The sequence below is a fragment of the Oryza sativa genome, chromosome 7 (assembly GCF_034140825.1).
Source record: "Oryza sativa Japonica Group chromosome 7, ASM3414082v1".
In the NCBI taxonomy this organism is placed as follows: Eukaryota; Viridiplantae; Streptophyta; class Magnoliopsida; order Poales; family Poaceae; genus Oryza; species Oryza sativa.
Genome location: NC_089041.1, coordinates 15020929 through 15036709, shown reverse-complemented (window position 1 = coordinate 15036709; position 15781 = coordinate 15020929). Strand labels below are relative to the sequence as shown.

The 15781-nt window shown below is 42.3% G+C and overlaps 1 protein-coding gene and 1 pseudogene across 2 annotated transcripts; one reads left to right on the top strand and one right to left on the bottom strand.

The window, feature by feature from the left end:
• Nucleotides 1-7326: 7326 nt before the first annotated feature.
• LOC107277059 (uncharacterized) lies at nt 7327-10982 on the top strand. Of its 2 annotated transcripts, XM_066312152.1 has the most exons (4): nt 7327-7423; nt 8398-9204; nt 10121-10460; nt 10640-10982. In XM_066312152.1, exons 2-4 carry the CDS (start codon nt 9009-9011, stop codon nt 10740-10742), a joined length of 639 nt encoding a protein of 212 aa, XP_066168249.1. In that variant the 5' UTR covers nt 7327-7423; nt 8398-9008; the 3' UTR covers nt 10743-10982. The 2 variants fall into 2 exon arrangements, 1 of the variants encoding a protein (XP_066168249.1); XR_010742369.1 differs by lacking the exon at nt 7327-7423 and having other exon boundaries at nt 8246-9204.
• A 243-nt stretch (nt 10983-11225) lies between these two features.
• Nucleotides 11226-15781, bottom strand: part of LOC107278154 (E3 SUMO-protein ligase SIZ2-like) — a 40467-nt pseudogene continuing 35911 nt past the window's right edge.

The window sequence follows — 15781 nt, the reverse complement described above, 5'->3', positions numbered from 1 at the left end:
CAGAGAAAACTATGCCGCAGGAGTATTGCGACACACGCTTGCTGCCATTTCCTCAACGGAGTAGGAAACCGTCAGTGGATGAGTAGTTCGCTCGTTTTGTTGAAGTGATCTAGAAAATCCACATCAACGTGCCGTTGTGGATGCTATGCAAGTGCCAACATATGCATGATATCTCAAGGATATCCTTAACAACAAGAGACCGCTCCCAACAACGGAGGTGGTCAAGCTGACGGAGCAGTGCAGCAACGTCACACTCCACAAGCTCTCGGACAAGAAGAAAGATCCGGGGTGTCCTACGATCACCTGCTCAATCGGGACAGAACAGTTCGAGCAAGCCCTGTGTGATCTTAGAGCAAGTGTCAGGTCATCCCAAAGGACGTCTTTGACAAACTTAACTTCATGGTGTTGGCACCAACACCGATGCACCTGTAGCTGGCCGATTCATTAGTCCGTTACCCGGCAGGCATAGTGGAGGATTGTGCCGGTCACGATATGGGATTTCTTCATCCCAGTTAATTTCGTGGTGCTGGACATGGACACGGGAAAGGAAACGCCGTTGATCTTGGGGCGTCCGTTCCTTAGCACCGCCGGAGCTAGCATTGACGTGGGAACGGAAAGTATACATTTCCATATCAACGAGAAGGAAGAAAAGTTTGAGTGTCAGCCAAGGACTGAACAGTGCTCCATGGTCAGAATCAAGTTTGGGCCAAACCCGCAAAACATCCAAGTGGTCGAAGTGGAACCACCCAAGACGGACAGCCTGGTGAAGTTCATGCAGAATTTCCTAGTGAAGAAAACAATGTTTCCCAGCAACTGTCATTGGAAGACGCTGGTAAAATCTAGTATACCGGCCAAAAAGTTAGAGCAGCCGGCTCAGAAGAAGCCGTCTTCCACACCAAAACCAAAGAAGGTGTGGAAGTAAAAACCAAAGACACCCACTCCATCACCTCCGGAGATGGGTGGAAAATTCGCGAACTGAACCGAAAGAAGGTACGGTCTTGCACGTCAGACCCACAATGACGCGACCTTCACTAATAGGTAAATTGTATGTATCCGCATATTTATTTTCATCAATTTGAATTTTTGTATCAGCACATGTTTGAATTTCAAAATTTGCATTTAGGATTTTGAATTTTGAGGAAATTCATTCAAATGAATTTTTCAGAGCAAACTAAAATAAAATTTTCAACGAAAATTCATTGTGCCATGACCACACTGACCGTTTGAATCCAACGGTCAAAAGTGGGGCCGGTTGGGCCCACCAGGGGTTGGTTCGGCCGAACCGGCTAGGCAACGGCTACATGCCATTTTTGGCAGGGCAACGGCTAATGGGGCCAACATGTCATTTTTGACTGTTGTGGCTGCCCTATTTAAGCCTGCCGGCTGTGAGAGGGAATTCACCCCATTCCAACACATTTTCATTCCCTCTCCAAACTTTGCTCTTTAATTCATTCAGCTTTGATAGTTTCCCTCAAAATTCAAATACTTAGTTGCATACATACAAGTTGCTTTGGTGAAACTAACCGGCGGGTGAAATTCTTGCTATTCTAACCCCCGCCAAGTTAGTCCGTTCTTACTCCATTGTGCAAAACGAGGAGGCGATTGTCTCGTCTGTTCAAGGGATCCGGCTCTTCATCAAGTCATCATGACGAGTCAAGTGCTCGTTCATCAGCCGATGTCTCGATGGAGGACGCCGACGTTCCGCAATGTCTCTTGAGCGACGCCGACCTTGACCTTGTCGACGATTGGGAAAGACAAGCCTACTACATGCTGAGAGACCGGGAGTATGCTCACACGCGAGAATACTCTCCGGAGCTGCTGAAAAACATAGGTATGGATACTGACTTTCATGCTATATGGAAAGCTGTTGGTTGGCAGAGATTTGTTGTGGTAAATGAGCATGGTTCTCGTTTACTTACTTTGCAATTTCTGTTCACCTTGAAAGAAACAACAGAAGATGGTATTTCCTTTCGCTTTTTCCATAAGGAACACACAATTTCATAGAAAGGATTAAGTACACTTCTTGGTTTTCACGATTCCTGTAAAATCGATCTCCAGAAAGGAATTTCCGGGTTCGAGAAAAATAGGTTTTGGGAAGACATTTCTGGTGCTTCAATTTACAAGAAACCTAGGACGAATAATATCCATAATCCTACACTTAGGCTTATGCACATATGGATTGCTATGACTCTGTTTCCTAGAGGTAATCTTAGACCCATTAGGGGGGATTAATTAATTATCATGTTTACCATGGTTAGAAAGATCAAAGTTGCTTCTGTGAAATGTATGATAAGGCAATGGTTAGAAAGTATAAGATTTTCTGCTCCTGTTGAGTGCACTTCCTTGATTACTCGGATAGCAAAGGGACTAGGGGTCATCAATGACCAGATTGCTTATATCTCGGCTGTCGTCCCTGTATTCATGAGAATTATCTAGTGCAAGGGCATATTCTTAAACATGGAGTAGATGGATCTTTGATATACTTTTTCCCCGGTTGTACAAATGAAATCCTGTTGCCTAATGCGGGATATCATTTGTACAACTGCCATGAACTAACCATTCCCCTGCGGACCATAGAAGAATCTCGTGCAGGTGGAACATACAGGGAGACACGCAACATGGCAAGGAATGAACAAGAAGGTTCATCATCCTCAACACCCATGCAGATGTATGAGGCAGGTTGGGAGCCAACTGGGGATGCACCCGGATGGACCCAGGCTCCACGCCACAGCATCGGAGTCTCAAGCTGGGCAAGTGCTAGTGAGGACCGACGGCATGCCCCTCATAATATACAGTGGGGAGACATGAGCAATCAACCCCCCAGATCGAGTGGTATGACTCCATCTCTAGGTGAATGGCGCTCAAGTTCCTCTCGTTGGGACTTGGGTGAAATCACCAGGAGAATGAATACCCTTGATATGCAGACGGGAGAGATCTAATACAACCTCGAGGAACACATTACACAATGCAAGAATGGCAACAGACTGCTGATGCTCAGTTCACCAACATCAACAACTTGATGCAGCAACAGCATGATGACCTTCAAGCGTACTTTCGCTTTCAGGGGTTCAATTCTTACCAAGGACCCTGAGCGAAAGCCAAGCTTGGGGGGAGACATCTTTCCCCCACTAATGTAACTTGTATCACATTGCATATTTTCCTTTCCAATTGCATGTTTGCTTTCCGATTGCATTTTATAAACTTGAAAACAACATAAAAATTTGCAAAATAGAAAATACCAAAAAGATAGGTTAGGTTTTGTCATGCTAGTTAAGACAAACTAGTTCTCTTTGTTGAAATGTTGAATAATTGCTCTGTTTATATCTCTCATGTATGGGTTCATAGGTAAGTGCTCTCTCAAAAATTAAATATGAGTAGCCAACAATTATCTGGGAACCTGAGGTAAATGAGCTGCATTTGCTAATCTAAGTCTAAGTTGTTGCGAGATATGAGATAGTAAATAAGAGTTGTTATGATCCTAGTCTAAGTTTGACTTGAATTCCGGATGCTTTATTTTTCAAAATCATAAATTTAAAATGTTCCTCATTTTATACAAATTCCTACCTGAGCTAAAAATGTGCCATCACGATTTAAACCATATACATTTTGGTTACTTGCTATTCCATTGAACTTTGTCAAATTCTTGTGACTTGTGTAGATACTTCTCATGCTCTATAATCAAGATCATACACCCACATATATGCACATGCTAAACTCCTATACAGGGAGCTAGCAATTATCCATTCCATTTCCATACTACCACCAAAATAAATTCTCCATGCTTTTATGTGCTTTCTTCTCCTGAAAAGAAAATCCTTTCTGAAAAAAAGAAGAAGAAGGAGGAAAAGGCATGGTTATGAAAAAAAATTAATAAAGTTATGCTCCAGAAAGCATGAGCATGATATAGAAAAAAAAGAGAAAATAGCCATGCCCTCTCCTCATTAATAAAAGAAGGATTTTTGGGAGAAGGAAGTAAGCACGAAGGAGAAGCGTTTTCTTTATTTTTCTTCATATTACATTTCCACCATATATCACACACACACACACTTTGCACGATCTTGATCTTAAGTATGTTTAGTCATCGACTTTATTCTGAGTTTTTAACTTAGTAATAAATGTGAATGCAAGTATGCCATGTTTGATCCCTACCGAGCCCCACATATCAATCCTTAGAGTAGGAATAAAAAGGCAAATGGTGAGGAATTCATTTTGATACACTTGGAGAGACTGAGTGAATCATTTGAGGAACTTGGTTTTCTTTTGCAAAATCATTTGAAAACTTCCAGAATAAAAGTTGAATAAAGATTGGGTGATTAGTGCTCTAATTGTTGTTCAGTCTCTCAACCGACCAAGGCAAGGAGAAGTAGTGTCTCGGGGGAATCAGGGGTAAGGGTAAGCCACCGTGCCAAATATTATTTAATTTGAGAGAGAGTACATATATCTTGCACCTGTATCTTTGAGATATATAATATAGTAGCAACTCCTGATCTACAATCAAGTCTTTGTTTCCTTTCGTCCTTTACTCGGGACGAGCAAAGGTTTAAGCTTGGAGGGGTTTTGTTAACGGTCGTTAGCAATTAGTTTTGACCGTCAATATTACCAAAATAGAGGAGAACTAGTTATGCTTGCAATGCATATTTATGTTAGAATAATAATATTCCACTAGTTTTAGGTTTACTAACTTTTTGCAGAGAATAACTATAAAGTGGAGGAGAATCGACATCAAATCAGACGATAAAACAATTGGACGATGTTGAGAATCAGACTTATGCATGAATGGGCCAAGAACTCAGAATTGACACGATGAACTGGGCCAAAATTCACAAGTCTGTGTATGGGAGCAATAGAGGAGGCCACCTGCCGAGTTTGGGCCAGGTCGGCCTAGCCCATGGTTCGGCCGAACCTGCCGTGGCGCCGATGGATGCAGGGTTTTGATGGACGGCTAGGATTGATTCCCAATGACGGTTGGAGGGTATTACCGACCTTTCCAACCGTCATAACCGTCATTACCTGCCTATAAAAGGAGCTCCTCTTCTCACTTCACTCACACACTCCAAGCAAAGCTCTCTCATACTCTCAAATTTAGTTTAGTGTTCTTAAGCTAGTGGAGTAGGAATAGAATAGAAATCGGAGTCCGGAAGCCTTCGGAAGAGTTCGGGTATGGCTCTAATAGCTTTCCTTTCCTCTTTTGTAAGCTTTGTACTTTTATTAGAATACTCTTCTTTATACATTTATGGTATTGAAATACTTTCCGAGTATATGAATGCCAACTTTACATTATGTTCATGTTATACTGATTAATTATACTCCTAGCTTATCTAGGAGATGCATAAGTACAGGTATAATGTTTGCTTATGCAATTACTCTATGTCATTATGATAATATTAGAGTAGTATCTGGTAATTTAGACGTGGTGTCTAGATTACGGGATATCATTATTTGGGGTTATATGCTGCGGATGAGAGGTGGGCCGCTGATGGAGACAGCTCAGTATAGGTATTCCTCCGCGCGTGTATATTGTCATAAGTTAATTTCCTGGGGAGGGTACTCCTCCGTATTTAGCCCCGGTTGTATGGTCATGACGGGTTGTCGTAAGGAACTCGACAACCAGGTGTGGCTTCTCGAAGTACTAGGAGGGCATCGGAAAGAGGGTATTAGCTAGTTAATCATATAGCTAGAATGTATGTATACTATGTATATTAGAAGTATAGGAATAGATTCTCTTTTTATTTTATTTCCACTTAGCTTAGATATTTTAGTATGAAAATGAGTAGCTCCCTGCTTGTGTGTTACTCTACCCTTGATTTATCTTAACCCCTGCTTAGACTATGATTATTACAAGTAACATATAAATTATTAGTCATGTTCTCTCTACTATAATTTTCCCACGGGATTAAATAAATACGATACCCTTGGAATACTCTCGAGTGAAATTCTACAATGATATATCTGTGCGCTTGCGGATGAACTCTGTAACCATAATATACCAGGAGTATTTCTACGCTATTGCTGGGAATTATATTTCTAGTAATGTCGTTAAGAAATACCAACAAGCGCGAAGACCAATATCGTAGTCGGGTCTTGACCACTTGTAAAGGTGGTAGGGCCGCTACGTCCCGTGGCCATGCGAAGATCAACGATGTAGTCGGATCTCAACCGCTAGTAAGGTTGGTAGGACCATTACAAACTTTGGTCACGCAAAAACCAATTGTAGTCGAATCTTGATCACTTGTAGAGACGTTAAGACTACTACGACCTCTGGTGCAGCAAAGACTAGGTGTTGTAAGGTCTAGACTACATGTAAAGATGGTAAGACTACTACGACGGTAAGACTATTACATGTAGAGGCAATAAGACTACTACGACCTCTGGTGCAGCAAAGACCGGGTGTAGTAAGGTCTAGACTACATGTAAAGATGGTAAGACTACTACGATCTCTTGTCCTGCGAAGACGAGGTGCAGTAGGGTCTCGACTACACGTAGAGACGGTAAGACTGCTACAACCTCTTGTCCTATGAAGACCATGGTGTAGTCAGGTCTCAACCATTTTAGAGATGCTCGGGTTGGTTAATAAATGTTTGGGCAAAGAATGATCTAAAGTGAAACTTTAACAATAAAATATGGTCCATACTATAATTTACTTTAAAAAAAAGTTGTTTAGTAATGTTAAAGAGTGGAAGATTCCAGAGTTTGTAAATCTTATTGCATTGGAGTGTTTATACTTAAAAAAATATTTTTGAACAGGTATATTTATATGCTCTGTATCGATCGTATAAGTTATTGATTCTAATTAATAGCTTTCCGGCGGTACATATAATTGCTGGGTACTTTTTTTTTATGGAAATTGGGTTGTTTTAAGTGAGAACTGAAGAAATAAGGCGCCCATAGACCAAGCGCACGAGCTTTGTGTGGACCGGATCATCGGATACGGCTAAGCTAGAGGTGGGGTCCTGCCCCTACTCTACTCCTAGAGAAGGCGGAATTGCGGTTGCGGGCGGGCTACGGAAACCGGCAGAGCCGTCCTTAACAAATCGGACGACCGGGATGAGGCCGTAGTCGTAGTGGGGGTGGGTCGCATGGCAGCCGGAATCGCGGGCTTGCAGAACCGTTGGTAGCAAATCGGACGGCCACAATCGAAGGTCATTTAGTCGTACAGTAAAAAAGAAATACTCGTACTAGAGTAAAAAATACCACACCCGGCATAAGGCTTACGCACAGCGAGAGATCTGAACCGTTGGAGTAGATACGAATGGTAGAGATTGTAAATGGTGAGGCCCACATTGAGCCAGCACAGCAACGTTATAAAAACGGAGAGGAGGAGAGGAGGTGGGGGCTTCCATCTTGTTGATCGCCTTCGTCTTCCACCTCACCTCCGGGCTCCGGCCCTCGTACCAGGCGAGGCGAGTGAGGCGCGCGCCGAAAGGTGAGGAAATCTCTCCCTCCTCCTCCTCCTCTCTTGTCAAGTTGGATTCGTTTCTCTCTTCTCCTCGACCTCGCTCTCTCTCTCTGTGTGCGCTGCTCTGCTCTGCTCTGCTCTGCCTGTGATTCGATTCGTTTCGTGGTGATTAGATCGCTAGCGCGTCCGTTCGTGTACTGTAACATCGATAGCTCTCACTGATGGTGCGATGGGGTGTGTGCGTGCGTGCGTGCGTGCGTGCGTCTGAGGTTGGAGGGTTACTCATCGATCTGGTAGCGAGCGTGTGTGCGTGCGTCTGAGGTTGAAGGGTTGCTCACCGATCTGGTAGCGTGCGTGCGTTCGTTCGTTCGTTTGTTTTTTGGGACCCTTTTGGTTTCTGGGCGATGGTTAGTTTTCTTCTCGTCTCGGGGTTTTGGTGATTTTGCTGCTGCTATGCTACTATAGTCCATGGTGATCTCTGTTCGCGCTTCTTCCGTGCGGACGAGCACCGCGAGTCCATGGTGATCTCTGTTCGCGCTTCTTCCGTGCTTGCTTGGAACGTTCTCGACGAGTACGTCTTGCTCGCTCCTTGGTTCTATCGCTTTGCACGTCGTTTTCGTGTAATAGTACGTTCCGTGTCAGTTCAGTTCTAGTACTACTTGTAGCTAGTCAGCGCGGTGCATTGCATCTCTCTCTCTGCTCTGCTCTGTTCTTTCGTGTCTGCTCGCCAATGGCTGCCTCGTTGTCTTTCTGATCGGTGGTTTTCTTGGTGAAGGAGGAGGCTACCGAGCACACCCGACTCCATGGGTCATCTCGGTTTTGCCGGACTTGTTGTCGATCGTTCGATCGATTGGTGATTTTGTTCATCCGGCATATATTCTCTCTGTTTTTGTTTTCTGATTCTGATGATATGCGCAGTTGCGCACACGAGCGTGCGTCTCCTATTTTCTGCTCTTCCGTGATCATGGCATTACTAATTGATGCATGTAATGCAATTGCAGGGCATGGCAAGCACAATGAAGAAGAAGGTGGAGTCCAAGCATAACAATAAGGACATGAAGATGGCGTTGAAGCATGATATACCACTTGAGGTTCTGCAAGAAGGAATCCCAACTGTTCTTCGTGGCGCGCCTGACAACGAGGTTCAGGCTGGGAGAGTCATAAGAGTTTCTAGCGCCACCGGCTTGAAAGAGGCTCTTCAGCAGGCGGGGCCGGGAGCGCTTCTCAAGGTCTATGTCGTCAGCTACATACCTCCGTCCGCCGCGGCTCAGATCCGTGAGATGACCACCACTACAAGAGGAGGCAAGGAGGCTCAAGAGAAGAAGCCGTCCGCCAGCGCCACCATTGCCAAGGCCCAGCCCCAGCCGCACGACCAAGAGACGGCCACCGCCCCGCCCCAGCCGACCAAGTCGTTGTCCGCGCCCTTCAAATTCAAGGTCAAGCTCAGATCGCACTCCAAGGCCCCGCCCCAGCCGATCAAGAGAAGAAACCTACCACTGTCAAGTTCAAGGTTGATAGTCCGAATCCGAATGCCTCCATCGGCGAGGAGGAGGAGAAGGGCAACATCGCCGGTTTCATCATTGCCAATATTCACGTTCTTGAAGCTAAAGAGATGGCTATGGTGGCCATGGAAGGCGACATGTCCGTCCTTGAAGAGCTCCAGAAGAGAATCTCATCCTCTCCAGATCTCAGCCCGCATGATGTGCAAGTGCAACTACCAACAACCGCTAACAATCTTGGAACCGATAAAGGGAAAAACATTCTGTTCTCTCTGAAGAAACGATATCTGTTAGCTCATCTGCAAGCAGGTAAGATCTCCATCTGTTCGTATCCGCATGTACAATGTAGAATCGATTATTGCTTGCTTGCTCGATCTGTTCGTATTGGTCTATTTGCTTTTCTTTTATAAATCTTGTGAATTCCCATTAATTAAGATTGCTTATTGTTGCATACACGTGTTCCTATTGTATTACGTTCGATTGAATTATCAGCATTTGCAAATGTTGTGCATCGATCATATATGTGCACTGCACACGGTCCTCTTCTTAATTACATCATCAGTTTCTTAGATCTTCATCCACCCTAGCCTAGTGGCTGATAAAGCTATCTGATCCTGCCAACTGAGATTATGATGATTGTTTTAATTTGTGAATACCTACCAAGCCGTCCGTCCCATGATCTATTGTCCCCTGATCCATTAATTAATTTGTATGTTTTAAGTTTTAGATAGAAGACGCCCATCTGAGAGATAATTAACTAGTTAGTTAGTTAATGCTTTGATATAACTAACCATGCCGCCCACTGTTTTCTTTTTCCTTCTTCTTGAGCGCACCTTACTATCTTAGAACAAAAAACTCAACCAGATTGTGATTGAAAATTTGAGCCCCAAACTGCTCAATTTATACTAGTACCATACTATCTTAGAAAAAAAAAACTCAAGCAGGTTGTGATTGAAAATTTGAACCCCAAACTGCTCAATTTATACTAGTACTGAATATGATTGAGCAGAACGTAGTTAATACTCATCGAAGTTACAAGTTACTAGTGTTAGTACTCTACTCCATATTGTTGTCTCATCATTTTGTTGTCTGATCAATTTCGTACGGGAATTCTCTGTTGGGCAGGGCTAGGCTGGAGTACAAAAGTAAATTATACTACTCCCATTATTTCTACCTGCAAACTCTCTGTTGATCATTTTGGAGTATTATTTATGCTTGCATGCAGGCCACAGCAGGATGGCCACAAACATCCTTAAATACGTGGATCTTGCCCAGTACAATTCTTTCATAGAAGAAGCCGACCCTGAAAAGGCGTCAAAAGCTATGGCTGTCAAAGCTCAATATGAATTAGAATATCCTGGAAAGCACAGCCCAGGATGGATGGCTAAGCAAGTGTTGGGTGTTGCAGCCCATATGTATTGGGAGAAAAAGAAGGCCAAGATAATGGGCGAGGATGGCTTATGGGCTGGTGACAAAACGACTGTTCTGACCAGGCTGAAGAAGCAAGAGCAAAAAGATGGGAAGACTCGCCAACAAGAGGTCGCTCATAGGCGCCGCCCTAGCAGGTAAGCCATTGCCATTGCCACTACTACTGTATCTCGATCTATTTACTACTCACTCCGCTATTATATATGGTAATTGAGTTGCTCAGTCAATTAACTAATTGTGTTTTTAATTTAGGTTAATCGATCTGACAATTTAATTCTTACTACTTACTCCTTCACACAATTTTCTTTTTTTTTAGACTTCCGTGCAGTCTGAAGAGCCTGCCCGAAGGGCGAGAGGGGCCAACCCAGTTAAGTCTGTCCAGAAGCAAAGAGGAGTGGGCTAGAGGCCAACCAGTCTAGCTAGAAGAATAGAAGAGTGGGCGAGAGGGGCCAACCGGTCAACCAGAAGCAAAGAGGAGTCGTGTTGACGTCCCGCGCCATTACATCAGTAGAGTAGGAGTAGGAGTATGTACTGTTTGCAGTAGTACTGTTGCCTCTTACTTGTGTCAGCTTTTTTCTTTCTTTCGACTGATGTTTTGCTTCAAGTTACTAAGTTTGTCAGATTTCTGCTTCTGCTTACCGTCCGTAATTTCTTTCTTATGTTTGCTTTGCGTTGTGCCATGTGCAATTTGGTACTACTATTTCACACAGTTTTCTACTACTAGGCTGTGTTTAGATTGGCCCAAAGTTTAGAATTTGGTTGAAATTGGAGACGATGTGACTGAAAAGTTACGCGTGTATGAAAGGTTTGATGTGATGGAAAGTTAAAACTTGGAAGTTTGGAAAAAAAACCTTGGAACTAAACACTACTAGTAGTTCTCTGACTTTATGCTCAGAAATTGCAGTACAAGTAACTTCGGCTGTGAATTAAAACCGCCTAGCAGGCACTTTCTTTCACACACTGACTGAACCCAACATTGCCCTGATCATCTGGGCCTCCTCTAGGTTATTCCTCACATATTCCTAAAGCTTCAGGTGGGTTGGGTACTTGGGTGGAAATGCATTCCCATTGTCATGTGCTGAACTGAAAATCACAGCACCAGGTCTTAGAACTATTATATCCTGCTCTATTGATGCTGGAGGAAAATGTGCATAAGAAGAATCAAGATCGTACACATTGCTGGTTAATTGATCAAATTGTCCTGGTTATGGATTATAGATTCCATTTTTGCTGTCAGAAGGTGGCATCTAGTTAGAATCCACTCTCTTGTTAATTTCCCACTGGCCATTGTTGTTTCTTATAATTCCCAACTTAAAGACGGCCACCTGTATCTTCAAACAACGGTTCTTCTCCCTTAATCTCGTGCTTTGCAATTCCTATGTTGGGCTTGGACCCTATATCTGTGGGCATACAGAGAGCGCCATCAGATAAATGCCACTGCGTCCCTTCAGTTCTGCTCCGCCTTTGACTCTCCAGGAACCATCATGCTTGATATCAATTTCAGATGAATCATCTCCACAACTTTGGATCTATAGATGACTAAGGCCTGGTTTAGTTCCTAACTTTTTCTTCAAACTTCCAACTTTTCCATCACATCAAAACTTTCATACACACACAAACTTTCAACTTTTCCGTCACATCGTTTCAATTTCAATCAAACTTCCAATTTTGACGTGAGCAGCGGATGATGCATGATGGAATTCATTTCCACTATAAACTCACCAAAGCGCTATGATGGATCAATGATTATGTTGTCCAGAGAGTAGTTTTTCAGGCAAGTTGGGCACTGCCACTGCAGACAAGAAAACAATATAGTTTTGTTTGACAAGGAAAAAAAAGAGAAACATGCTAATTGATGTGAGGAAGATAATCAAACCCATCTTGAACGTTGATTAAGTTCCACAAAAGCTTCTAATTCAAAACAACCCATGTGAACACAGGGTTTGAACTGGCCAGTTATCTTGATCCTTGAACCAGTCATCTGTCAAGATAAAATATCTTTTTCGTAAGACATTTTACAGATATCATAACTCATACGAATACTCCATAGCTAACTTTGCGTGAAGGAGTGTCAGCCATACTATGAATCAAACATCATATGGTTAGCAAAATAGGATCACAAAAACATCCAGGTTAAAAATTATAATGAACATGTATAGATGATAATTCAAGCAAGAGTAAATTTAGACCTATGATGTCAGGGATGCAACATAGAAAATAACTTCAGACTGCATAAACCAACACTCCAATGAACAAGAGAAATATCATTAAGGATCTAAAGCATTCTCAAAAATAGTCACAGTACTTACAGGGAATCGGAGATTTACAGAGACAGAATCAGCTACAACTTCAATATCACTGTCACTGTCGGCATTACCCGTCTCAGTTCCACCACCAACACAGCAACACACACGAACAAGGGCATCATTGAAATTCTCGCCATCTTGTTCCTTTGGTACCAAAGATAGAACCTGTTCGCCATAAATAAAGCAGGGTACCTAAATCTTAAAAGTTGCCATGCTGGATGGTTCCTCCCAGCTACCAGCTTGTGCGTAGCAGATCTTGAGAGAACCAGCCAGTTTCTGGCCTGATTCAACAAGCTTCATACAGAGGTAAAAAAGGGAAATGAAGTAAAAAAACAATAGGCATTTGTTGCGAAAAAGGGAGGTATCAGGATGAAATTACCAAGAGATATCCTAGGTGCTTGCTAATCCAAAACAATCTTTATCTGCCAACATTTATCTCTGAGACTGACTAATATTTTGGTTCACAATGTCAGTACAAATGCACAGAACATCTCCAACAGCCTCCATATCCCACTCTCTAAGTTAAATTTTGGTAATTTTGAAGCAAAATCATACTCCAGCAGACTAGCCAACCGGATGGCTTTGGCTAAACTCTTCTTCGCGCTGGCCAAATTTGGCCAGCTAAAATAGCCTAGCCAGATTGTGGGTCCCACGCCTTTCCCCTATACCATCCCATCCCGTACTCTCTCTCTCTTGGCGCCAGATCGAGCGCGCCCTCTGCCATGCCGTCCCTCCACTCTACCACCCTTCGCCGGTGCCGCCCCTCCATGCCGCCGCCCCTCCGCGTTGCCCCTCCGCTGGCGCCGCCCATCCGCACCGCCCCTCTGCCGGCGCCACCCCTCCATGCCGCCCCTCCGTCATCGTCGTTGGTGGCGCCATGTGTGCTCGATGATGGGAAGGAAGGAAAGGGGAAAAGAAGGAAAGAGAAGGAAGAAGGGGAAAGAGAGGAAGAAGAGGAGTGGAGGTTGACATGTAAGTCCGTTGTTATTTTGGAGAGGATTAATAGAGTCTGTTGGAGTAACCATATAGTTTGACCAGCCAAATTAGATAGAGAGTTGGCCATATAGATGTTTAGAGAGTCTAATTTAGAGAGTATGTTAGAGATGCTCTCAAGTAGTTACCTGTTCTATAGATCTCCTCTTGGTAATCCTTACTACCAAACAGAATGTGCGAGAGTCACTTCTAGATAGAACAATCTTATTAGACCCCTCTCTCACATATGCCGTTAACTGGATACAAGAAAAATGGGCAGGGAGAAAATATAAATACCCAAATAGAAAAAGGAGCCTTCACGTGCGCTCTCATGGCCTAAAAATTATCATATTAATTAGAGAAAAAGAAAAACAGAGTCCATATAGAAATACAATTTAGAAATAGTTGAAATTCAGAATTAAAAATAAGGAATATTAGAAGATGGGACTTGAGCCATATCGAAATACAATTTATAAATAACTGAAAATCGGAATTGAAAAATAAATAATATTAGAAGAAGAGTATAGAGTCCATATAGAAATACAATTAAGAAATAATGTAAATTCGGAATTAAAAATAAGGAATAATAGAAGTAGAGTATAGAGTCCATATAGGAATTTAAAACTAACTAAAATTCGGAATAAACATAATAAAATTAAAAGTAGAGTTTAGAGTCCGTATAAAAATACAATTTACAAATAACTAAAATTCGAAATTAAAAAAAACATGGGAATAAGAGTCTAAAGTCAATATAGGAATACAATTTAGAAGTAACTGAAATTCGAAATTAAAAATTAAAGAATATTGAAAGATAAGTTTGGAGTCCACATAAAAATACAATTAGAAATAATAAAAATTCAGAATTAAAAATAAATAATATTGAAAGAAGAGCCTAGAATCTATATAGAAATACAATTTATAGATAACGAAAATTTGGAATTAAAAATAATAATAAATATTGAAAAACGAGCCTAGAGAGTCCATATAGGAATATAATTTAGAAATAACTAAAATTTGATATGAAAAATAATTAATAACTAACACTTATATAAAATACAATATGAATATTACACATTAGTAGTTTCGTAAAGTTAGTACAAAATTTAAAATTATATTGTTATTTTAATATATTTGAATAGTACAATGAGAAAACATATATGAGAGAAAATATAATGTTGCTAGCTGCGTAATCTGCGCGGGCCAACATGCTAGTTGTGAATAAGACAATAACATGCTTTATCACAATAAAATACTACTGGATCATCATCTCTACCATTCATCCCCTAACTGTTGTGTGGGACTGTGGGTTGCCTGTTGACAACCCTAATAAGTATACTGAAGAAAAGAAAAAACAATTGCCAACATGAACAGTTCAGAATCTAAAGTAGTGAAAAAATAAGTTTTCCAACACCAGATTGCGTCACGTCATCAGATTAAAACTGTCTGTTGAATGCACCAGGAATTGAATCGCTGCCGTCAGATGCAAAGTTAAGGTGAGTGAAAAACAAACGGTTTTGCTACTTATCTGTCGACAGTTTTCAGCGCTAAACACTGTCGATTTGTTGGCTGTTTGATCCGGCTCCAAGATTCGTGCTGGGATGTTTCGTTATTGGATCCAAATCAACTTTGTCTGCCCGTTTGGCGCTGTTCCCAATTTTCAAACAGTATAATGCCGCGTCAGTTCTGTTCTTTTCCAGAAATTTCTCGTTGGGGAGGAGACCCAAGCGGAGGCTGAGGCGGAGACCCCGCTCTCGGCGATTTTCTCGACGCCGGCGAAGACCCGGTCTCGGCGATTTTCTCGCCGCCGGCGGAGAACCTCTCGGTGCCGGTGGTTTTTCTTGCTTGCGTGCTTCTCTTCATCCGCTCGTGTCCATTGTGCTCGTAGCTGATCTGCTTTTACCTTGCTCTCTTCTAAAATTTCCAGGTGATTTTTTCGCTTCATTTCTCGATTTGGTTTCATTTTTTGGGGCATTTTAGATGTTGTGTTTAGATCCCGCATGGTGTCTGCCATATAAATTGTTTTAGGTTTGGTGGTTGTTCTTCTGCTAGATTTTTAGGGGGTTTGATTCGTTGATTTCATCCCGCATGTATAGTCGTGGATTTGGGATGGAGACACTAATGCTTTCTCTTCATGGCGAACCGTGATATATGTGTGCTCTTGCTTAGTTATGTTTACTAGA

What these genes read in the sequence shown, in the direction of transcription:
- LOC107277059 (XM_066312152.1), top strand. Translation starts at nt 9,009, where the DNA reads ATGGCTATGGTGGCCATGGAAGGCGACATGTCCGTCCTTGAAGAGCTC. An exon ending in GTTAGCTCATCTGCAAGCAG is followed by an intron (nt 9,205 to 10,120) that starts GTAAGATCTCCA and finishes GCTTGCATGCAG; the next exon opens with GCCACAGCAGGATGGCCACA. An exon ending in CATAGGCGCCGCCCTAGCAG is followed by an intron (nt 10,461 to 10,639) that starts GTAAGCCATTGC and finishes CTTTTTTTTTAG; the next exon opens with ACTTCCGTGCAGTCTGAAGA.